At 39.0% G+C, this 26270-nt stretch overlaps 1 protein-coding gene across 3 annotated transcripts in view; it reads right to left on the bottom strand.

Moving 5' to 3' along the window:
* kdm8 (lysine demethylase 8) overlaps window positions 1-25502 on the bottom strand; it is a 40436-nt gene extending 14934 nt beyond the window's left edge. For 2 of the 3 annotated variants that reach the window (XM_022229510.2, XM_087143208.1), the window contains exons 1-7: window positions 25301-25502; window positions 22478-22753; window positions 21643-21777; window positions 21119-21303; window positions 20707-20839; window positions 20313-20372; window positions 6946-7260 (exon numbers count right to left, since the gene is read on the bottom strand). In XM_022229510.2, coding sequence (XP_022085202.2) covers window positions 6946-7260; window positions 20313-20372; window positions 20707-20839; window positions 21119-21303; window positions 21643-21777; window positions 22478-22753; window positions 25301-25378 — 1182 coding nt within the window. In that variant the 5' untranslated portion in view covers window positions 25379-25502. The remainder of the gene's footprint in view (window positions 1-6945; window positions 7261-20312; window positions 20373-20706; window positions 20840-21118; window positions 21304-21642; window positions 21778-22477; window positions 22754-25300) is intronic. The other variant, XM_022229511.2, reaches the window with a different exon arrangement.
* Between the last annotated feature and the right edge of the window lie 768 nt (window positions 25503-26270).

Below are 26270 nucleotides of genomic sequence, written 5' to 3'. Positions count from 1 at the left end.
AGGGTGGGTAAAGAACTAGCTGTAATTTATCATGTGCAACAATGAGAATTCGTCAAGCGAGACCTCCTTGAAAGCTTCCTGACAGAAACCCGTGTTAACCTCATTGACAAGCTCTGATCCGTTCCTGTGAAATCAAAGACAGAGTTGAGTTCCCAGGCAGAATTGCCAAAAGGCAGTCGTAGTTATTTTGTCCAAATAATCAACAAAGAGGAAGCCGAGTCTAACAAAGGTTTCAATTGGGGTTTCATCAAACTGGTAGATGAATTTTAACTTTCAAATTTGAGACGTAGGGTGGGATTAGTTGACGTTTAACATCTGACCGTGCATCTTCTGCACTCGATTAAGTATTGAGGGAAAAAAGTTGCTTGTGGTGATGTTCTCACACTCTAGCGGTTACCCTGGCAACTACCTGAATTTGTTTAAACTGTATAGCTTGGTTACTGAGATGCAGCTTTATATGAATTGTAATGTATGTTGTAAATCTGTATCTGCCTCGAGCAGAAGCGCCCCCTCATTGGTTGAAAAGAGAAGAAGTGTTCAAGTTTTTGGTAGCAATGCGACTGTAACGTGCATTTCCTAGTCGTTCCAAAGAAGCAAAGTTCAGTTCCGACCAAAGGAGCCTCCATTGCTAAGAAAATAGCACCCTCTCACGGTCCAGCTCCAGGATCCATAGGGTTGCCCTTAATAGTTGGAAATACTCCAATTAGTGTTTCTTTGCCATAATATTACCAGAAAATATATTGTCATATTCATATATTTATAAACAAGCATTTAATGTCAAGAGAAGAATACCCATTAAGCATGCAAATAAATTGAATGCCACATTCACTTCAAGCATCCATGTTTAAATAAGCCCTTCAATAAATAATACTGACATTTGTGGTCTTCATTACAGCACTTCCTGAGATCGACCGTTTTCATTTGCTTTGGAGGAACAAGTCTAATTTGCTTGGACTTGTTTTGATTTGTTCGTCAGGAAATTGGCCGAGCGTCTACAACAACTGTCTGTTTCCATTTTAAAAAATGGTCCCACTATGACAAAAGACGTGCGTTTGACCTGTTCCAACAAAACAAGTCTTCAAAGCTTGTTGAATCAGCCTCATATCTTCTGGTAATCATAACCTGCAGAATGGACAATTATCAAAATCACTTTCCTATAACACACCCAGCTATCATAATGTAAGTTTTCAAGAACAGGATTTGTAAATTGGGAGGCATTTAGAAAAAAAGCTACATAAACAAGCAGGCAGAGTTATACTCTACATGATTGGGTATCCCCTCCCCGCAAGTTGAGACAGATTCAATGGGGGCGTATTCCTTCTCTCCCTCCCCCCCAGGTGCGCCATGAATATTAATCATGATAACGCATAACCTTTGACCAGCAAGTGACTAAAGTGGTCTTGATTCTAGACTAGTTCCCAGTCCCAATCATCTTTTTTTTTCTGAATGTTAGTATACGATGTATTGGATTAAGACCCAGCTCATCTTATAAGACTCTGTGAAGCAACTTCCTTTCCTGGGCTTTTTTCCAAATCTCAGCTGTCTTTCATCTTCAGCTTCATCACAAGTTCATCAATTTGTTTCAAATGGGTGCTGTTTGAACGAACTAAAAATACTTCAAACTTATTTGATTTTTGTGTGGAGAAACTCAGACAGCTTAATTCATCAAACTGAAGTGGGTCATTCTTTAAATTTGGGGTCTAAAAGAGTGACATTTTTGTCTCCCTGTTACACATGACCTGTTTAATTTGACATGGAAATATCACTGAAATTGATTTCAAACTACTTCCATTTGTTTGACAGGTAATTTGAATTAATTCATCACTCTTGGATATAAGAGAATGTGTTCTGAACTTACAAAATCAAATGTCTGATGTGACATTCTAAGTTATAGAATAACTCAAGACTAAAAAGCTGGATCATTATAAACCTGAGAGGGAAACTAACTTTGTGCTTACACAATCAATTAGAAGATGAACAAAGAAAATGGATTGGATCAGGATTTGATCATGCAACATCTGTAATACCTGGGCATCAGAACCTGACAGGGTGTTCTGGAAGTCACAGGTTCTGAAGGATTGAGGAGACTGCAATGAGACAATATCATCCTGGTGATACAAGATATCAAAGGCAACATGGCTGGCTAACCATGTTGGTGGTTCTTTCCATGTTTTTTTCATGTAGTAAGCTGGTTCCATTCCAGCCGAGATTACATATTTCCATTTGAATCCTCTCTGCAAAGCATCCAGTAAGTCTTAGGCTCATTTCTCCATAAAGTCCTGCATAGGCTCTGGGATTGGTTTTCTTGATAAAAAGTATCAAAAAAATACAAAAGAGTGGAAAGACTTCTTTTGTCTGTGTGATAGAAACCACCGCTTGGTAAATCTAACAGATACAGAAAGGTATAAATGCACTGTAAACACTCAACAATATGCATGTTTTGAGTGTGTCAGACAAAAGACCAGGATATTCAGTGGAGTTGCTGTTGGCATTTAGGAATTTCAAAAGGCTAATCACGTCAGGTCATACACACCCCCCCCACACTCCTGTTTTGAACCTGTTCTCGCCCCATGAACAATAACCAATCCATTATACCAGGTGCAGTTATTATGTGTAGTAGAGTCAGTGAAATACAAATGTCCGCCAGCAATAGAGTCAATTTCTCATAATCCTTCAACTTACTGACTTAGGACATAGATTGCCTGAGGGCATCAACCAATACCTTCTTTGATGCATTTCAATGTAGTCAAATTCTCTGGTTTCAAATCAAATTGTACTGATTTGTTCCAGATTTGTCGATAAGCAAAATCAGAGTTGTTTTGCCAAGAGGAAAAAAGAAAACCTCACGTGAAGATATTTACAGGGTATGACGACGTAAGACGGCAAGATGTAACACAGTAACACTATGCTCATAAATAAGCCGGGTTTATCGCATGATCAAAAGGCTAACGGTGTGTTTATTTTATCAACATATTTTCACGAACTTGCTGTTGGTAATGAACATGTCGTGCCACTTTTATTTTTTCTTTCTGCACTTGAGGCAGAGTTGAAAGGAAGCTGAGTACTGTCGGACAGTGTGAAGAGAAAAAAGGGGTACACGACATCTTTCAACTTCAAACAAGGTCATATCACAATATTATGAATGCACATTCAATTTTACCTTCATAAAAAAAGTGCCCCACTTTCACAACAGTACTGTTCACCACTTTGCAATCCTAACATGCACATAGTTGAGGGAATACACCCAGACTGGGAAACTAAAAGCCTGGTCAATATTGTTCAATTTTAAAGTTAGAAATCCCGGAAACTGCATCAGTACCAATGTTCCAATTTTAAAAGTTTTTGTTAAGATAACTTCCGGAATCCAACTGTACCAGGAATCGGCAAGGTTTACACAATTTGTAGTATCACCACAGTGTCTGATTTACTTTCCCGAGGTGCATACTTTGACATTTCCACAGGACAGCAAAACAACAGGAATATGGAAAACCAGCCAGTATTTAGGAAGTAGCTAAGCTGCCTGAACACAGATATTATTTATGATAACGAATGTTAGAAAGACCGAGGAAAGTTCCGTTTATGGTCCACTGTGCCGTCAAATAGTTTGAAACAAAGATCTGAGGGATAAATATTGCAACACTGCATCAGGTTGGAAACTAAAATTAAATTACCACAAACCTACACTGTTACATTATTGCTGTTAAACAACGGTAGATTCTATTGTCAATTGGCATTACAGAAGTTGCTGTTTTGGGACAGCATATTCTACTGTCCATTTTCTCTGTATACTAACAGGGGATTCTTATGGAAATATATTTAGGAAATGGTAAGAAAACAATTAATTTGTATGTATGGATTAACATTTTGTACGAACGGCCAGATTACTTCAGTAATCCACATGTAGCACTGCATGACTAAACTTCAGTTCATTGGGCCCAAGTGGGACCAAGAGAGGGTGCGATCTCCTAGCAACAGAGGCTCCTTTGGTCGGAACTCCACTTTGCTGGTTCCCGAATGAAAGTGAGCTGTGTACCCCTCTGGCTCTACCAAGTACCAACAAAACAACACAGCCCAACCAGCACGCAGGGGACCCTTCTGCTCAAGGCAGAATTTCGAATGCGACCAATGCCTAGGATCATTACCGGTAATTACAGAACCGAATGTACAAAGTAGTAATCCACACATACGAAGGAGTAATCCCATACGAAATAGTAATCCGTACGTACTAAATAGTAATCCCTCCGTACTAAATAGTAATCCCTCCGTACTAAATAGTAATCCCTCCGTACTAAATAGTAATCCCTCCGTACTAAATAGTAATCCCTCCGTACTAAATAGTAATCCCTCCGTACTAAATAGTAATCCCTCCGTACTAAATAGTAATCCCTCTGTACTAAATAGTAATCCCTCCGTACTAAATAGTAATCCCTCCGTACTAAATAGTAATCCCTCCGTACTAAATAGTAATCCCTCCGTACTAAATAGTAATCCCTCCGTACTAAATAGTAATCCCTCCGTACTAAATAGTAATCCCTCTGTACTAAATAGTAATCCCTCCGTACTAAATAGTAATCCCTCTGTACTAAATAGTAATCCCTCCGTACTAAATAGTAATCCCTCCGTACTAAATAGTAATCCCTCTGTACTAAATAGTAATCCCTCCGTACTAAATAGTAATCCCTCCGTACTAAATAGTAATCCCTCCGTACTAAATAGTAATCCCTCCGTACTAAATAGTAATCCCTCCGTACTAAATAGTAATCCCTCCGTACTAAATAGTAATCCCTCCGTACTAAATAGTAATCCCTCCGCACTAAATAGTAATCCCTACGTACTAAATAGTAATCCCTACGTACTAAATAGTAATCCATCCGTACTAAATAGTAATCCCTACGTACTAAATAGTAATCCCTACGTACTAAACAGTAATCCGTACGTACGCATTGATTTTTTTTCCTTACCATGTCCTAATACACTTCCATAAGAATCCCCTGTTAGTATACAGAGAAAATGGACAGTAGAATATGCTGTCCAGAAACACCAACTTCTGTAATGCCAACTGACAATAGAATCTACTGTTATTTAACAGACATTTTTTAACAGTGTTGATAACTATGGATATCTGTCGTGAGATTTGCTACTTGCTCACATATATTCATTCATTTTTCATCTCCACGACACATTTGGGCAAATGAGTCAAACTGGATTGCCAAGTACTGGTGGGGGGGGGTGTGGACAAGAGGCCAGACAACTTGAGACAAGACCATAGCTGTTCACCCGAGTCTAAATTAAGGTGATGGTAGATGGCAGAAGGGGAAGTAAAGTTTGACAAGGACTAGTCAATTAGTCAGTTCTATTAAGCTTCCATGCAGCGTTCAGAGAAAACCACAAAGCAAAGATGTGGCTCAAATTATACCAGGATCTGAGTCACTGAGTCTTACAAATCTGAGAATGAGTATCCCGAGATAAACAAAGCAATTCAATCTTACTGCTATCAATAATTCTCCCTAGAGTGGTGAAATATCACAAAGGGAGTCCAAAACTGCCCCTTGTTCGTTTTTTGGTGCTCTTTAAATTCAATGTTCTCCAAACAATTGGTACAGTAAGTCTAATTGTAGGAAACTACAAAGACAAGAAGTGAATCATGAAGGCCTCTGACAATGGAATTGATAACATTGTAGCCTTGTCAGTCAGAAGAAGCCCTAATTTGCGCGGACATGTGATTATTCTTTGAGGTTGAAGTTTGATCAATGGACGGAGATGAGATGACTGGCACTGATCAACTTAAGCTGCAGCGATTTCCTTGGGAACCACAAAAGGACATCCATCATTGGAGACTCAAAAAAAGGTCACAAAAGTTCAAAATATTGCCGCAAGGGTTATTCAGTGCCGGGAGAGATAAGAATTGGCAGGACCTGATCTTGCTGTGGTTCATGAAGGAAACGTAATGAAAGAAGCTAAACTCTGGAACATTTGGGCCCAGTTTCTGATTGTAAAATAAGAGATGAAGTGTTTTCCCCTTCAATAGTAATGCACCACGGGAAAAAAAATATCAAACTAAACTTTCAGATTAAAAACAAATGACAGTTTACAGTTTACTTGGAACTCTTGGACGTGAGATCACCTACACCAGCCTTTTATTTCCACTAGAGATAAATAACGGAAAAGACAACAGCTTCTGCAACCCCACCATACAGGCACAACTAGGCAATGAGTCAATGGTCAATTTCATTTCAGTGTCCACAACTTTGCCTGCTTTAGTTTTTCCACTCCTTGGTCTGGTATTTGTCATGACCAACAGAATAACTATTCTCAGTGGTCAACCATGCACAATTGCTCTTGTCCAATTAAATTTTAATTTGTATTCAATTCACCATTCAGTTGATGGGCAACTCAAGTGTCAAGATATCATAATAAAATTAAGGGAAAGTTTGAAGTTTATCACCCAGATGTGTCCCTGGGAGATGACAGTAAAAGATTCTGCATTTTGCAGAATTCAGCAATGCTTCCATTAATTTGGGTTTATGTCGAATGACATTCTCCACGCCCTTAGGGGAAATTGTGAAAGATTTACTAAAAGGGTCACGAAGTAATAAAAGGCTGGGCAGGAAAGCCTGGCAGTGTTTATGATGTCTTGGTTATTGTCAAAATATACCTGAAGTTTCATTTTTGAAATGTCAAATTCTTGAAAACTTTCTGTGTGTCAGACATTAAAAGTAGACTGCTATTAACGTCTGATGGGTATGTTTTAGTAGGAGCAATAGGTAGTTTTTATTTAGCTTTTTTTAAATATAAAAACATCCTAAAATTTTCAAAAGTTCTAGTAAAGATGTAGAAGATACTTTTACTTTTTGAAAATCAAAAGAGAACAAAACAATTTTTGAGTGAGTGACACAGAGGACATGGGCAAAAGGTTTGAGGACCTGATTCCAGTAATGATCTTACCTGACTGGTGTTGTGAAGGAGCCGATCCCCATGGGGATAGAGACAAGGTGTCATTTCTTCACTGTACAGACGAATAAATTTCTCTCCAACAACCTGTGCCAAGCAGTTGTGCTTAGGGTCGGTGTGGAGTGGTGAGACCGTACCAGCTGGACCAAACCAGGCATTGATATCAACGTTGCTGTCCACATCATCACAGTCACTATCCCTATCTTGGTTGAACTGAGAGGATGGATTGTGTTCTCTTTCTGCATCCTCCTTGTTGTCATGGAGACAGCAGTAGTCAGGGATACAGATGTCATCTCTCAGTTCAGGAATCTGAAAAAAGCCCCCCCAAAAGTCACATTTTGACTAAAAATCTGCGGCAACCTTCATTTCTTTCTCTCTACTCCTTACTTGAATTGCCAAATATGAAAGTCAAATTTGGACAAAACAAAATGTTTGGCTGAATTACCAAATTAAAAAACAAAATGTTTATTTTTCTTACAAAGGAAAGGGAATAAATGCAACTGCCTGTACATGATTTGTGCTCAAATATGTGTTGAAAAGTTTTCCACAAAAATATGGCAGGTAGACATTTGCTATTTGAATTTCTCTCATGTCAATCAACCAACCACTTACAAATATAGGTTAATTAAAGTTGTCTTTCAGGTAACAGTTCATTACTCAAGTAATTACCCTTAATCCCCCATCCCCACATTGGAGGAAATTAATGCTTTCAGCACCAACACTCAAGGTGAAAACACAGCAGTTATGTATTAAGTCATACCACCTTCTTCCTTCTTTCCAAGTTGTGATGAGAAAGTTTGTTGCCGATGGCAACAAAGGATGATTTGGATTACACAAAGAACACAAACATGATGTCAGTTAAAAGCAAGACGGACCAGCTGTGTGTTTGGTTATGTCATTTCCCTTTCATTTACATGAAAAGCAAAATATGTTACTGACATTAAAATTGGTTAACAGTGGTTTCACTGTGTCATTGCAATCTCTAAAAACTCAAGAATGTGAGGGAAAATCATCAACTGCTCATTTCAAACTGCAAATACGTAAGTGTAAAATCAATTAAAACTGAACATCCTTTGCTAGCAGTTATCATTATCAGGCAACAACAAAACATCCCATGATTAATACAAGACCTCTGCCTACACTGATGCCCCTCCCCCACTAAGAAATTTCGAAATGAAGAAAGGAGTTTTGTATTGTCTTATACCATGACAAAAATCAGTAAGCCTCTGCTCAACCAAAAATGAGGTCCTTTCATCCAACCACGTGCAGATGGCGTGCCCCTGGTCCTTTAAATTTCCCCATGTGACGACAGAGGTAAGGAAAGTGTGTCCCTGTTGTCAACTCTCAGAAGTGACTCACAGATTAGCCAAGTCTACACATTACCTGATATTACAACAATGTACATACACAAGGTACCAGATATTCAAGGTGGATTTGTATGTCTGTGCTCTGGATTAGCACCAATAATCAAAAGCTAACCAACTGCCAACAAACTGTGAACTTTTTTAGGGGTTACCAATCACATATTGAAGGATCTAACAAATGTACACAGACCTCTGTGATTTCCATGATTCTAGTTAACAAAAAGACACCTTGTTGCTTTGCTACCAAGGGGATGGGGGGGTTGGCCAACTCTTGTTGATCTCAGAAGTGGGGAAGCTAAAAGCTGAGTCAGACCCTGTGAGTAAGGCGTAAACATGATTTATCACTGTCTGGAGCTGATATCAAACATTCTCCTCCAGCAACAACAGTTGCTCCATTTTTTTTATCAGCATTCTGTCAATTCAGTTCAATTCACTTTCCGAGAGACTACACCCAATTGGTGTCATTTTTCTTACTTTGTTCAAAACAAAATGAGAGGCAAAGATATGATAGATGCTGTCAAAAAGACAGTGTGAATGAACTTGGCACTGCAAATCCCAAAGGGTCATGATGGTGAGAGGGGTGTAGTAATGAAGTAAAGGTGGTCATTGCCACTACGATAGTTATCACACTGGTTGTCATACTGCTCATGTGGGAGCAACAAAGGCTAATGTTGACAACGTTAAAGAGAACAATGATGATAGACATGAATTACCATGACAGTGATCACTCCAGATCACTCAAAGTCAATTTCCTGTCATTAAACATTGTAAGATAATAAATATTAATTGAAAACAATAAATAATATTTTTACTCTTCAATTCATGGTTTCTCTACTTCATTATGAATACCAAGTCAGCAATAATGGTCTTCTTGTAGCAAACTGGACCAACATTTAAATGCCTTGAACAAGACCATCTCAGATGATCTCCAAAGAGAACCTTCTTGGACTTGTTGGCTCAAACAACCTTCTGAAAGATTTCTCCAACAAAGCCACAGATGAGGTGGTGAAATGTCCCTGAGGAGGATATCCATCAGTGCTTCATGTACATGTTCAAGTGAAAAAAAAATGTACAGGTACTTGCGTCTCATCTGTCCTCTACAGTACTGCAAAGGGAGAATCTCTATCATCAGTCATGATGGTCCACAAGAGAGACATAAATACAGCAACCTAGAGAGCAGTTACAATTTCACCCTCAATTGGAAAGTGGTCCTACCCCAACCAAGATGACATAGCTCCTGGGATTTAGGAAGTGGAAGTGGCAGGGGTGATACTGGCTTAGGGGTCGGATATCATTCAGGGCCTCATCAGTCTGGAGGAATTCTGTTGAGGATTGATGACCGGAGAGGTTGTCCATTGGCAAATTTGCACCTTAGGAGAGAAATTTGGCATTGCTCCTCTGAGGAATGTTGGCCAGGCACCAGAAATAACTGGAGCAATGTCCAGAGAGGACTGTGGAACTGACCTCCACTGGAGGAATATTCCACAATCTTTTCAAAACCCTCTGCACATTAGCTTTTGCATCCACATGTAATTTGGGGCTGTAAAATCAGATGGACCATATTTTTTAAGCTAACATTGGAAGTGATTCATAAATATTAATTACATATCAATTCAGGAGAAAACTGCTCATTTAGAAAAAGGATATTTGCTTTAGAAAGGTAAAGTGTACCTCAAATCTGTATTGTGGGTGGGGAGGGTAGGATGGGACCAAACTGTTTAAACAGTCAGCTTACCTGGCAGGGAAAAACAAAATACCTACATGTACATGTAGGCTGGCCAGACAAGGTGAGGCTTAAAAAATTGTTGACTGCTTGGTTTTGAGGGTTCCATTACCCAGTTATTAGGTGTATATTTCTCACTGAAGAAGGAAAGGGTAATGACCTGGGAAGGGGGTTGACAGAGGGTATCTGTTACTTGATACTGAAGGTTGCAGGTGTCTCTCTTCTAAGGTTTGGCTGGGTGAATGATCAAGGGAAAAGAACCAAAATCTTCAGGGAGGTTGACTTGGCGAACCAGGAAAGAAAGTGTGATACATATTATTATTTTTTTTTGTGCAGTGACCGATTTCTTTGAGCCATTTATGATATCTGAGTCTCTCTAAGGGATGACAGATTTTGGATTGTGCCTAGGACGTGACATGGCCTCTGAACAAGAGATCCTGGCCGCGGAATTGGCTACAATGAATAAAAGGTAGTTAGACTGAATCAATTCTGTGTGGTTTGAAGGTGTTTATGTTGGCAATGACCTCTGTAACCCTACTGGGTGAATGAACAACCAGATATTGAGAGAAAGTTATCCATATGGAATACAACCAGCACCTGACACCTCAGCTTTACACCTGTGCAAAGTGTATTCTGCTCTGCTGGGAAACAAGTGGATTTCCTCCAAGTAATAATTTAGAGCCTACTGAAAATCTTGTGTACACTCTGGCTTGTTATCCCAAACTATTGTTTTGTGCTGTGGTAGATTTGCAATGTTCCAACAAGAGAGATGAATGTTGGCCAGCATCTGGTACTATGCAGAAATTAAGTAAACATAAACCAAATGCCAATATGTACAATCAAACCATGCCTTCCTTGTAATTTATTCAAATCTCAAAAGTATTTGAGTGAGTTTTATCTCATTTTGGTAATCACAAATTTCTTTGATGCTACGGGAGGATAAAGAGATAGCAAGAAGCAAAGAAAGGAGGTGGCTTGACTAACCTATAGAACAGAGCAGGGATTAAAAGTCTAGACCACTATCATGGGGCAGTCATCTTATTTTGTTACCATTCAAAGCAATGTAACCAAAATGAGGCTGGAAGGAAAAATAGTCTGTTCCCTTTTATCAACAAGTGAAGTTGTATTACCATTGCCAATGTGTCTACAGGGTACAGCACACACATTGCAGTGTCATGATAAAAGTCCTAGGTTCTGAGCCTGAGGAAAGGGTCATATTTTGTTCCAGACAAAATGAGTGACAAATTGGGCCACTTATCCAACCAAGCCCTGATGACTGATACAAGGAGGCCATCTGTCTGGGCAGGGTCAATCATTGGAAGGGGGGAGGGGTTGTATTAACAGAAAGGATACTTATCAGGGGTGGGATCCATAAATACAAGTAGAATTCTTGGAACATTTGGCCTAGTTTGCCCCTCCTATGGGGTATAAGTTCAACTGAAAAAGTATCTACTTTAAAACTACTCCTCTGATTTGACATTTTCTAAACTGAATTTGACCAACATTGTGAAATTGGGGTTTTATTTCAAATAAGGCAGGTCTACAAAACGTTCGGGTATACGTAAAGAGAAAAACCTAATTCACATGATTTAAGACTTCCTTGACCCTGTACCTCTTCCTTACAAGTTTGAGACAAAGTTACGTCAGCAGGAAGTTAGGAGACTGAAAGTCTTGGGTCAGAAGACGAAGAAATCAGGTGGTAAGGATCTGGACTCATTCCTTGGCTGGACGCTCCACAAATCTGCAAGGTAACTGCAGCTTTATTACACACAACACAGCCCAAGTGGTGCCCCATTATGAAAGAGGTTGTTGTTACTCATCAAAAACAGATTAAAATTGAATACCCAATGGACCTGTTGGTAAACCTAAAGTGCACCTGTTACACCTTCCCCATGGGTGAGCTATGAGGTCAGCCGGAGACAGGAGGTCAAGAACAGTATCTCCAGCTAGGATGAGGCAGGATTCCTCATTTCAGAAAGTAAAAACATCTTTTCTACAATGAAGTCTATGAGCATTTTCGAAACAAGTGGATTCGCTTAGACTTTGGTTTCGCTGGTTCCAGTCAGAGCTTGAACAGGTGGTTTTGAACGCTTCTTCAAAATGGCTGGAACCAGCAAAACCAAAGTCTAAGCCGAATCCACTCATTTTGAAAATGCTCTATGATTCCACTTTCACACATGCTAAGAGGTTATGATTACAGCTTCTGTCTCTGCTTGCTCTATGCAAAGTTACAGAATTAGTGTGGTCCCATAAGTGTGGCCAATTTGCAACAGAATAATATGCACAAAAAAAGAGTAAAAGCATGGGTCTTTTGGCAATTTTGGCATTAGAGGAATGCAGGGTAGGGTACCAGACAGGAAATGAGGATGATACTATCCTCAGAATGCACTTAGTTTGGCATGGTGACTACATGTACACAGGGGTAGAGTTTGGTACTTTTGGACCATAGGGGTTCAGTCCACTAATTCAAGCCCCATTGGAAACTGTGTAAAATCAGTGCTGTTCAGGGCCTAACAACCTGCATACCAACATCCCTGAGGTATCTGAAACACAAATCAAATTATTATCTGGTCCCTAGTCTTTTAATTTCTTTTCAATGGGGAGGTTAACTAATTACATATTTAATTATTCCTACAAAACAAAACCACCCCCCTCCCCCAAAGTGATTTTTAAAGTGGCAACCCTGAACTTTCTATGGCACTTAGGACCATTTTTTTAACCATATTTTGTAGCCATCCTGCTCTCAGATGCAAGTCCAAAGACCCAGGGAGTTGATCCTGGCAAACATTTACACAATCTCACCATTTTGGGGGGCCAAACAATCTCCTTTTTCAAAAGATACTGTGGGGGAAGTTTTAATGCTAATGAGCTGGCCAAAAATTCTCACTTGAATTAGTGGACTGCACCCTTAGATTCAAAATTGTACTTAGTACTGTGCATATGAGCTTATCAACTACACTGTATATATTATTAGTGAAAGATTACACTGCAAGGAATGGGACTGAATGGTACCACTTGGATTTACTTAACAGAGCATGGCAGCAAACAACGAAAGGAACAAATTTCATGAGTAAGGAGCAAGTAAACAGTCCGGAAGATCAAACTGATAAACTTTGCACTTCTAACCACATCAGTCAGGTTTGACTTGAGAAAGGAATATCAGGAAATCACCTCGAGCAAATCCTCGGTAAACTAACCAAGGATGACAAGAAATCTGCCATCCTGAATTACTCAGAAATCTGCTTCATCCCTGGGACCGGTACAGGGTACACAAGGAACTGAACAAGCAGTGGATTGGACAAAACTACAAGTGACTGGAGGGGAATTGATTAACTACACAAACAAACCAATTTGTCAATCTGGGGTTGGATCTTGTCCATCTTTACAATATAATGGGCTCCATCCAAACTTGAAACTTAATTGGGCCAAAAGTGTAGGGCAGGTAAGTTTTCCTTTTGGATGATCGAATAAAGGCCAGGAAAAACCTGATGTGGTCAGAAGGAATTGATAACCAAATGGTGTCAATTTGAACTGTGTCTTGCCTGAGACTGTAACAAGGTAATTAGCTCAAAGCAAGCCACAAGACATAAATTGAGCATCACTACAGTATCTAGCTGGACGTGACTGGAGGGTCCAGACAAGTCAACTTCAATTATCATGAGAAACACTATCTTAGAACATGTTTATCACAGCATCCCAATCTGGAACACATCTTGACAGGATTATAAGCAAATGTTTGAAATAACTAAACACAGGAAGTGCAAGCCTATTAGTCCATGAAAGTCTCTCCACAGTGATACAAGAAATCATCTACTCATGAATGTTTAATGTTGGATGTTATCAGGTTTTTTGGCTTTTGGTTTAAGTTTTGTTTTTTGAGTTTTCAGTTTTGGGATTGGGGTTTCGGTGGTTTAGGGTTTTAGTTTTTGGGGTTTTGGTTCAAGTTTTGGGTTTTTTTGTTTCAAATTTTTAGTTTTAGGATCAGGGTTTTAAGTTTTAAACTTTTAGTTTGCAGTCTTGGGTTTTGGGTTTACAGTTTTTGGTTTTGAGTTAGGGGTTTAGAGTTTTCAGTTTTGGGTTTTCAGTTGTGAGGGGAGAGAAGTAGTAGCAGTGGAGTGAACAGGTTTCAAGTAGTATATGAGAAATAAGTGAGAAACTAGATGAAAGACTTACTGATTTATTTTCTTTGAAGGGGGTTCCTTGTTAGTTGTTCATTGCATTAGAAAAAAAAAACACAGCAATCTCTTGATGATGTATATCTCTTTACGTATTGCCTTGACCATACACAAGCAACTCTTGTGACTTGGAACTCATACTGAATGATTACACCTCACTGGCACCAGTCTTTGACCCATGGTGAAAGACTCCACCGGATCCATCCCCCTTGTCAGTAAAACCTGAGGTTGCTTTGTAACAATAAAATAACAATAAAAAAAATTGAACACTACATGTATTTGAACACTACATGTATCTTGATGACATGTGGTCATTCCTCATTAGGACTTATTCCCATTTGACTACTTTTCTTCTTCACCTTCTTAATTCATGTATACCATGTTAAAAGAGCAAATACATGTACCAAGTCACGCAACCTGAAGTGCCTCGGGAAGAAAAGAATATTTTCACCATGTGACTTCTTCCTGATGTGTCACGCACCATCCGGTTCAAGATATCATTTGGGATTAGCTGCAATCTTACCAGATGACAGACGCTTGTCAAAATAAAAAAGTACAACTGCTACTGTCATTTCATCTCACTTTCCTAGGGTTGAATTCATAAATTTGCTTTGCCGGGAGTTTTGGGGCTAAGCACAAAAAACAGTTCGATCTTCTCAATTCCTTCATGAAATACAAGACACATGGTCGACAATGTTTTCACCACACGGATACCTTTGCATCTTTTAGATACCATACTTTTTTGGACACTTTTGGAACCTTAGCAACTTTGACGCCCAGGTCTTCGCTTCAAGGCAAACAGAGACATCTTAAACTCTTAAACCCTGGTGGTCTGTCTTGCATGGGTTCTCAACTGCATAATTCCCTTGCTAAGTACACAAACCTTTGGCTCAGCAAAAGGAACAGTGAACAGCCAAAACATTAAGCGGTGTTTATTCATCTGAACTAGTTCATGCAAGAATCTGTTCATTTGTTTCGCGATAAATATTACACTTTGATAATTTTTCCCCTGAAGTGTTTGAGGTAAAGAGTTCCTTTCTGCCGGCACCACTCTATATCCAAACTACACACACCCCAGCCACATTATGACACTTATCATTTCCACAATTTGACCAAGGATAATAACAAAAAGGGCACTGTTGGAAAAAAATGGGTAAATATGAAGCCTTACAATTTCAATCTTTTTGGAAAATAAGCGTGTAACTGGGCCAGGTTGTGCTACAGGGGTTAGACTAGAATTTTGTCCTTTCACCTGTTCAGAACTGGAACCGGGTAGCAACAAAACAAAACAAAATGAGGTATTTTTCCTTTTTTTTTTTCATGTGAAGCTGAAATAGTTTTCTAGAGGGACTATATGTGTTTAGGGCAGTGTCAGAGTGAATGATTGATTGAAGTTAACATTTTTTGGAAGTTAATTGGTTTTCTTCCCCATAGAGGGGCTTTGCACAGGATTTGTTTGTGAATCATGAGTTTTCTGATGTCTTTGCCAGAAGTCCCAGAGTACATCCATTTCTTACCATAAGTGCCAATTTGATCTCACATTATGCCAATTTGTGCTGGTAATTACCACAACTTGGAAATTTCTCCCCTGAGGAAAGTGAGCCAAAAATGGCAATGAGTTGCGTGCCATTTCTGAATCACAGATCCAAGGAATGATTCAGTACCAAAAAAATACAAACGTCAACTGAATATAAAGGGAATTGCTAGGAGCGTCACCCAAAATGGATGAATAACGGCACAGCTTGAAGTGGTTTTTTTGTCTAGATATGCACACATCATAGCCCTTTAATGGTCCACATAATTCTTATAAGAAAAAAAAGGCAAAAAGAGAGGAACATAACTGTGGGCACCTTGGTGCCATCTTTGATAAGACCAGCCATTTTGTGTCCATTGAGTTGACCTTTCCTCTAGACTTCACTGTGGATCTGCGGCACACAACGTTCGACTGAAGCGCATCCTTGAACCATAATTGGCTTTTTACAAAGAGAAATACAATGTACACAGTCGATCAAGAAGTCATAGTATTACGTATCTTACATAATGGGAATCCTAATGAAAGACAAGAAAAATGACAAAATGGGTGACGCACACCGAGGGACAAGTAACAACAGACAAGGAGAAAAATGTCAGTTAGAAGAGATGTTTCATGTACAAATGAAGGTACAAGCTGGAAGGTATGGAAACAGATGTTTTCCAAAATGGAAAAGAAGAATTGGATTCCTTCACACATATCAACTTCATCAACTACAACATCGCCCCCTGGGGGCCAAGTGGGGAGAAGAAGGTAATTCTCCGTGTCCTGAATTGAATAATAAGATTAAACGAACAGAGAGCAGAAATGAAATAAGATCAAGGGGTGACAGGGAAATTCCCCGGGGCAGGGTGTCAGTGCATGTTGGATGGTTGCCAATCTGACATTCTGGAGGTTTTAAATATACTGGGCCGAACTTGGTAACAGTTTCTGCATTGGACATATGATGTCAACCTGTTGAACATTCAATTTAGACTATTTCAACATTGAGCAGGTGTGGATGATGGGGAAATCTGAAGCTCAATTTTAAAGGAGGATGGGGCAATGTTTGTGCAACTGGACAGGAGAAACAGGGGGGGGGTTGATTGCAGAGATTCTGCTGCATGTGGCGATCTTTTCTACACACATTTGGGTACTTGCAGAACCAAGGCTGCAATGAACAAGTGGTGAGATGGGAAGTTTTCCATGGTGAGGATGGAAAATTAAGTAATAGGTGAATGGTAACAATATGGAAAAGTATCTTTCTTTTCTTTGGAGATGCTTACAAAGACATATTACTCACAAAACTCACAAAAGAGATATATGAATTTTCTAACTATTTTATCTCAAAACAGAAAAGTTATTTTTATTACTTTTTATTACACTTATTATGCTCTTAACTGCACCCCACAGCCAGGCTCATCACTGCACCCCTCGCTGTGGGGTGTAGTTTATAGACAGGGTTTAGTTTATCTGATTTGGATTAACATTGTGGTCATATAGAGGTTTGATATGGTGACAAGCTTGTGCAAGAGGAGTGACCATCACTAATCTACAATTTCCTAAATTACTTCAAAAATAATTTTCCAACTCTTCGCCATCTCACGCAATTATGAGTAGTCACAAGGTCTCCTCATTTGTCACAATTAGGAAATATATTAAGTCATCGTCATCAACGTTTGCAAAATTACACACGGTTACAAGGTTACTGGGTCCTTAACCTTGAAAGTTTGACTTGTGCAGTCGCCAGCATCAACACGTCCTTGACCTTTGGTTCAAAATATTTTTTCTCAGATAATCAAAAATATCGTTATCCTCGCATAAATACAAATGCTGTAGAGGAGCTACATATCGTGAGAGATACAACCGGAAACAGAATCTGACTCAGCTTCTTTCCAATAAACATCTTTTATTTCTGGTTAATGAAAAGCTTCCAGCACCTTGCAGCACCAGAGATATTTCTTGACTGATGCCCTCAATTTACTTCTTTTCCCCTGAGTATTTTTTCTTTACAAGCAGCAGCAGTAGCACTACAAGGTGAGGTTTGACGTTCAAAGTCACTTCTGTTTAACTCCTCCCCCCAAAACAGATCTTGATATTGCCAAAGCTTCAATTTTGAAGCAAAATCTCAAGGTGATTTATAACTTTGTTTTGGAACTCCCCTCGTCATCTGCATAATCTGAAGCTGTGCTATCTTATCTGAAATCTTCATTCCTTCATAAAATGTCAGATTTTAAGCTGGCAGATTAAGAAAATATGCCTGAGGGATATCATTCGTTATCCTCATTTGTGGAGATAGTAGTTGTTATGGCAATTTAGCACATTGGTCACATAACTATTAGGATCAATCGGAGTAAATAAATTTCCTCATTAACTTGTTATTCCATTTTTCAGGCTGTTTGTACAAATGGTTATCTTGTTAATGATGCTTCCGTCTTGTGATTTGTGGCATGGACATTACTTTGATTTCTAGTAAAAAAAGTGCCAAACAGGAAAAAGATATTATACCTGTTAGGAGAAGGGGGAGATGGGACAAAGAACATGGAGGAAAATGATGGAGTTTGATGGCAGGAGATGATTGGAGAAGGACATGATAGACTCAGGGAAGGAATGAACCTCAAAAAAATAAAAAAAGAGGAAAATAAAGAGTTAAATGAGCCAATAAGGAAAACAAATTTGTCAGTGTGAAGAAAAAAATATGTGTGGGATTTGACAGTTGTGCCATTAATGATCATGTACAACATATTGCCAAAGATTTCCAGGTGCATGTAAGGCAAGGAAATACTGAAAAGGGAATATTAACATATCACAGAAAATCTTAAGCAACAAGGAAAACAAGATTAAGAAACAAATTTTTATCTGAGGATCTGACAATATTATTTCCAATGACTTGCGTTTATGTACATGTAACTATGCAATATGTTTAGCTAGCCTAATGCCTCAACAAAGAACTGCATTCAAAACCGACACAGAAATCAGATGCCATTCTCATTAGTCCGGCAATTTTTATGTGACCTTAGGTTTGACTCCCGGCACCATTCAAGCCATGATTGATAGATCTGATCCTTGTCTGCCTGTATAAAAAACTTGCCCTTTTCTCTCTGAGGAGAGACAGCTTCAATTATTGCAGTTAGCAGACACAAGTAAGCCTTTCAAAAGGTAAGCTTGGTTACCTTTTTTCTCTAAAATGAAAGAGGGGCGGGGAAATACTGGGAGCTTCTTTTGAATTTCAAACATAATTCAAAGCCTTTACTCCATTAAAAAGTTTTGTCAGCTGATAGAGTGGGTAATATACAAACCATTCCTAAAGCCTTTGCTGGCAAACACCATGGCATAAGTACAAAACAATCCATTTCACCCCTGTCTTTTACGAACGTGACTTCCTGATGAATTACACTGGCTACAAAGCTAGCAAGAAGAGAGATAAATGACTTCTTTTTTTTCCCTGGCAAAGTGGATCTGCACAAAATGTCCAGAGGTAACCAATCCTTCATAACTGTTACCACTTTAATGGTAACCCTTTCAACTGTTTTTACATTGTAGATCTTCTTTTACGCAGGTGTTTTCCATTAAGATTCCTAAATTAATCATAAAGGGTAAATCTTCTTACAGCAAGCCGGTTTCACAAGACAGCATTTGGAATACAAAAATGAACAGTAACTATAAACATGCTTCTATAATTTATATCTCTTACTCTCCTTCTCAGGACAATTGTTTCAAGACTAGGAAACACGGTACAGCAAGACATTTGTTGATACAACAAGCATTTTGACTGATCAAACAATTAAAGATCGGGCGACAAATGACACAAAGGTGCGACGTTTTAAAGTGTATGGTTGGTTTTTGTTGATACTGTCCTATTTTTCTGTTTGTGCCATGTATGTAAGAGGCTAATTATAACACCAAATTAATTTGTGGTAATATTGAAAGGCTCCCTCAGCCTAAGAATATATCCCCATAGTGTGTGAGAAAAAAATCTCCACCAAAATGATTAATGGCTGAAAACTGTTATCCCTAACTCTGAACACATTTTTAGGAAACTCTTCTGCATCCCTGAAGTGCAGGAAATTAATGGCACACTCTGTGTATATGTACTTCAGCTTTCAAGGGGCATCAAGCCCCATAGAAAAAATCCTTCAAAACTTCCTTGTGGATTTTGAAGGACGTGGGAAGGTTGGGGTTAAGTAGCCACGTCGACTAAATCTTGCCTCATGTTCGAAATTGCTTGGCCAGAAATTTTATGATAGCAACTTGCATTTCAACAAGTGCCCCCTCTTGTGTTCCATGTGGTCCATTTTTTGACAAGAGAAAGGTGGATATTCTTATGTTATAGGTTCCTCTTATTTTATCGAGTGTGGGAGGAAAAACAGCCACAAAAAACGTTTCAAAACAAACCAACAAACAACTTTTTCTCCTTCAGCTATCTACAAAGCTTCTGGTAAATGTATATCTTATCAGTAATTTAGGCACAATTGCAAACAATTACAAAGTCAGCTTTTAACATTCAATTCTCAATGCAAGAATGAAGAATAACGCCAATCGGTTTTTTTTCCTTTGTAACTAAAATTCAAACAAAGACAAAAACCTACCTGGTAGAACAGTTGGTGTTGGGCTAAATATCCCACCTGACCTTTTCCCTGTGATGTTTTCTATATGAATGAAAAAAAATACTCTCTGTATTTCATTCAAGAAAGATTATCTTTTAACCTCACAGGACTTTTCTTTCGACTTCACTGGCTTAGGAAACTTCACCCAAGAATTTCATCTTAACCACAGCACTTCCACAGAATAATGAGTAACTTGTTAGTTAACTGAACTTATCTGAACATCAGGTAAATGTAATTTTCTGCACGTATTCAACATCAGCACCAATTTGCCAATTATGTTCTTGATACCTCTGTCTTGATATTTCACTTTCAAGATTGTCAGATCAACAGAGGGCGTGCTTCAAAAGGAACAATGAGACAATATCAAAACCAGTACCTTCCCTTCGATGTATGTTGAGATGAAGTCTGAGATTGTCATCAGTGACTGCGACCAAGACTCGTCGGTGTACTTAGCTCCAAGCTCTATAGGAACTGTACGAGTACCTGCTACATGATGTAGATAATCTAAACTGTGAAGACACAAACCCAAATAAAACTGATAATTGACAAGGGAGTGACACTCTAAGAATGTAAACAAATACACCTGTGATGCATAGGGATTGCTATCTGGATAAGATTCTATCAACAGCAAATTTTAAATGAGGAAGTTCAAATTTGTATGCAAGAAATCTGACTACAAACAAATGTAAATAAAAGAAACTTATCAAATTCATCTCAAAGACACAAACAAAGGGAAGAAATCCACACTTAAAGAAATGACAGGATCACTGGGCAGGAAGGATTTTTACCTCCATTTCCTGGCTCCTAAGGCTGGCCAGTGGTCCATCGCTCCCTGAATGATGACTGGGGTCTTTGTCTGCATGGACTGAGACTGGAAATGAAAGAGAGATGGGCAGGACACTCGAGGGATCTCATGCTCCTTAGAGATGGTTAGGACTGGACAAGATGGAAGGGAAGGCTTGACAAACGGCTCCTGTTGGAAGGAGGAAAAGTGAACTAACTACTGGACTACAAAGATGGAAGTCAATCAAGGAGGTACTTTCAAGAGATCAGCTCAATCAACAAACTACAACATCATAATTCACGTTCTTTCAAATTTTCAAAAAGGACGTGATTTTTTAGCATGGTGCCTTTCAACTTAAGTTTATCAGAAAGATGAAAAGAACTGAAAATGAGATGAATTTTCAAAATAAGAGGTAATTGAACTATTAAACATTGTTGAGCTCAGGAAATTATTATCAAACTAATGATGGTGTAATGCAGAAAGTGTGAAAATCCTGTGAATGTACTTGCACGGATAGTATGGACATGCCTGAGTTTTGCTTCTACAGTGCTCAGGAAGGAGTGGCTGGTAGACAGTCTGTATGGCTCTAGCAAAACGACTCAAGATGTTATCCAAAACAGGAGCTCCCATGAGTAAACCCATATCGCAGGCCTCTAAAGCTTTCTGAAGCAAGAGAAAGTGAAATCAAATTCACGTCTCAACAAGGTACAGGCAATGATTCTGCATTAGACCATGTTCACAATGAGCAGGTGCCTAAGTACCTGCTACTGATGAAAACTAATAGGCCTAGTTCTGAAAACAATAGGGATGTGTCCTGACAGATAAGTCTAAGCACAAACAGGAACTTTCATCATCAGAAAATCCATCAATGTCCAGTCATTCTGAAAAAAGTTGTCAAAAGTTGTCATTACTGTGGCTTTCTGTACACAAAATAATCTTTTTCTTAGATTGGTACATAAACAACTAACATTTGTGACCGGTTCCCACAAAAAGAGTCTTTGATCCGTGTTTTTTGCAGTTAATTCCTTAATTTGCAAGCATGGGCAATAGAGACTTTGCATGGTAGCCATCTTGCACAGGAAACCTCCTTTGTGCTTTACCCTGTGGAACACAAGGACTGGCCTACAAAATGGCAGCCACGCAAAAAGCAAAACTGAACACTTTGGAGAAATGATGCACACTCAGTTGGGGATCCCGATGACAACAGACATTACCCTGATCAAAATTGTTGAAACTTTTATAGACTTACATTGCAAGATTCCTTTGAAGGCCTTCAATCCAAAGTGACCTGGGTAATTTATGACTCCTTTTGTTGGATTGGGATACATTTACACAACCAGGCAGTTCATTGAAAACACTGTACCTTAAATTTAGTCTGGAATGCATCCTCTGTGTTATCCCCACTGTCACATTGAGCACAGATACTCATAACTTTAAGAAGCGACCCGTATGTGTAGACATGTCTCCAGGCTATGTTAACATCTTTCCAATGTCCAGTGTTGAGCTTTTCCCAACTGTAGCTCAAGAGTTCCTCTGACTTGGCTAGCGATTGTTGGATGTCACCTTGGAAGAAATTCTCAGCACACTCTTGGAGGAGAAGGTGGACAGCACAGCCAGTTACTTCCTGGAGTAAATAACGCTTTAGAATATACAAGATTGTCTCAAACGTTGACGCATGTATGGCAATCCTTTTGAATTGAATTTTTAAAATTATTTTTATTATCCAAATTTGTCCAAAGCCAGGACTGATCTGTGAGATTTGTTACAATTATGTTTAAAACTGCATTAAAACATAAAATACTCTTAAAAGTTACAAAACTAAAACCTTCAATAACATATTAGCCAAACAAACGTACGTTGATTGAATAAATATTACAAAAAAAGAAACAAAAACACAAATACATATATTTACACTGTACTTGAATGTAGCTAGAGAAATCCTGTGCTAAGTTCATGACAATGATGACTGATACAGTCACCATGACCAGCGGTGCCGTGTGTGCAAATCATCGATGGGTTGGAATGGTCAGAGCCCTTGTTTGTTCATATGATCAAGAAACTCCAGTAAATCTCAGATAAGTTAGATCCAATGGGACCAACCGATTTTTTGCAACTTGGGCAAAAATCCGACTTCCACAAAGAAGACAATATGCATCACACAGTCATTGATCACTAGCCATATAACGGCCAGTCGGCCACAGCCCACGAAGCATGAAATAAAGTAATACCGAGACGGTTCTAACATCAAACATCATTTATTTTCATACTACTACAAAATTGTGGCATGTTTCACCGATTGTGCCATGTGAGTTGGTATCACTGGTGTTACCGTGTTTAACAGCAGAGGCATGTTTCACTGATTGTGCCATGTGAGTTGGTATCACTGGTGTTACCGTGTTTAACAGCAGAGGCATGTTTCACTGATTGTGCCATGTGAGTTGGTATCACTGGTGTTGCCGTGTTTAACAGCAGAGGCATGTTTCACCGATTGTGCCATGTGAGTTGGTATCACTGGTGTTGCCATGTTTAACAGCAGAGGCATGTTTCACTGATTGTGCCATGTGAGTTGGTATCACTGGTGTTGCCATGTTTAACAGCAGAGGCATGTTTCACCGATTGTGCCATGTGAGTTGGTATCACTGGTGTTACCGTGTTTAACAGCAGAGGCATGTTTCACCGGAGATAAAGGAGATAAAAAATTAAGAAACGTTGCGGGTTGATTTGTCCAAGAAATGGAAAAATCCAACTTTTGCAATCAGGCTTACATGGGAGTGAGGAATTTTATTAAGAACATAAGACATCAGGGAAAGAGTTCAATATATGAACAACATTGATGTCCCTGTGCAAAAACCTATGAGACTTGTCTGAAAAAAAAAGTGTTTTTTAATTAAATGCTTCAGAATTTTCTTAGCTAAATTTCACTTTTTAGGATATGTTATCACTTTCTGGTGGCTGTTATAATATTTCAAGCAAAAACTAGTGCTGTCCGTTAATGAATCTCTTTCTGAAATCAATGTTCCAAGCAACTTTATCTAAGGTATGTAAAATCCAACTTAAACAAATTTGACCTATACAAGGTTTATTGTATACTCAATTTAGAAAGAGATCCAAATGCAGACAACACTAATTTTCCCTTAAAATTATAACAGCCATCATGCTCAAAAAGTGATAACACGTCCTAAAAAGTGAAATTTAGCTTAGAAAATTCCCTAACATTTACTTAGAAAGCATTTCTTTTTTTTTTTCAGACAAGTCTCATAGAATTTTGCACAGGGGCATCAAGTGTTGTTCGTCAATGCAACTCTTTCCCTCAATCTTTTTAACAGTTTGGAAGGCTTGACAAATTGAATGGTTGTGCATAGACCTACAAGTACCTGAGTTGTCCAGAAAATACCTCTTTTATCTGGTTCATATGAATCGTATTTACCAACTGTGACAATTGAAGACACACACAATATAGTAGCAAGGTCATCTAAGGTGTTCATTACCTTTAGCACCCCTGTTCCTATGATAAAGGAACAAATTCTACTTTTTCGAAACAACTTATCTAAACAAGTTGTTGGTGATGTCCTCTTTCATATCAGAAAAAAATAAAGAACAGGGCTTTTGGTATTTGAGAGGAATTTTGGGGTAAAACAGCAGTGTACATGACCTCCCCGAAGAGCTGTGAATGATGACAAATTATTGAATGAAGTCTGGTTCCTTGATCTGGATGGAGATTCATTTTGATGAATCCAAAATGCCCGAGTCAGGTAACCAGAGGAGAAACAAAATGCCTCGATTCAACGCATCTGTTATCTTTTGCCAAACTTGAGTTAGAAATTTGTGGTTTTCTTGCTTGTTAAAATTTACCTAAACTGGGCCCAGGCACTAGGCCTGTGGATTGAGCAATGGTTCCTCAAGGTCAAATGTTAGTTAGTTTGAGAAAGTGGACTTTGTTTCCTTATTCAAGGAACAGGGTGCTGAAGGCTATGACACATCTAAATAAGGATTGCCTCTAAAGTGAGCTTGTCTCACAATTATTATGAGGCCTAGGCCTATTATGACATTACGCGCCGACGCCACAAAGATAGGCCTAGGTCTAGCCCCACTAGTGTGGCACGGACTCTCACTCCCATGGAGCGGGAGTGAGAGTCCGTGCCACTACGCACTAGGGGGCTAGCCTAGGTCCTAACCAAGACTGTACCTTTGCCACATCTTTCAGAGCTAATTCTTTGATACTCTTGGGTAGAATAGTTGTTATTCGCGACGAAAACTTCTCCATATTTCAAAATGTGCCAATTAGAACAAGTTCAGTTTTTCTGTTTTCCTTTGATAACAAATTTTCAGGAGTTGAACATGTCGAAGTTATCAACTCAGGAAGCAGCCATCTTTAATTTACAAGTGTCGACAACAGAGGGCGGGCTTCAACTTTCTGACGACTTCGACACCCACTTCGATCTTGCACTGTATTAAAAAGAAGCGCTGAGTCCGAAGTTCCTCGGTCCACGGCTGACATACGGGAATAATTTCCTAAATTTTAAACCTCACTTGAGGTGATCGACGGTTTTCTACAACAAACTGACTGGTCTTGACTGACGTACAATATTTTTCCAGTATTCGAAGATTATGAAATTATACTCCTTTAGCCTAAAAATGAAGCCTAAAATTGAATTTTCCATGACTCCTGATGTTGAGATTAAAACAAATTTATATCGCAAACCTTTGTTTTTCTTACTGTATACTCTGGTTTCAAGGGCCTTTGGTTGCACTGTGCAGTGCCACGAAAAGTCCCACATAAACTCACCCCATCCCCTGATATCCCTCGGGACACATTCCCGATATCTTTATCCACAGATTAGAAACCCGTACGGCTGTCGCACGTGCGAGGCATGCACCAATTAACGGGTATATCCGTTAATTGGGGCATGGCGCATTCCTCGCTCGTAAGGTCAGTAAAGTGTCGCAATTGGAGGGGTATGGTACTTGGTAGGAACTCACGCTGTGGCCATGCAGTCCTCTGGTCACACCCAAGCATTTTAACATACAGACAGGGGGGACTCTCAGTCAAATTTCTCCAGTAATGACATATTTGTATTTCTTAATTTAAAATTCATTTTGAAAACATGATCGCAAAACTTTCTGGGCGTAAATAGGGCCAACGGAGCAAACAATGT

The sequence above is a fragment of the Acanthaster planci genome, linkage group LG11, assembly GCF_054643075.1.
Source record: "Acanthaster planci isolate LZ-2023a linkage group LG11, COTS_SCS, whole genome shotgun sequence".
In the NCBI taxonomy this organism is placed as follows: Eukaryota; Metazoa; Echinodermata; class Asteroidea; order Valvatida; family Acanthasteridae; genus Acanthaster; species Acanthaster planci.
The sequence above is the reverse complement of the archived record's forward strand: the minus strand, read 5'-3'. Positions and strand labels throughout refer to the sequence as shown.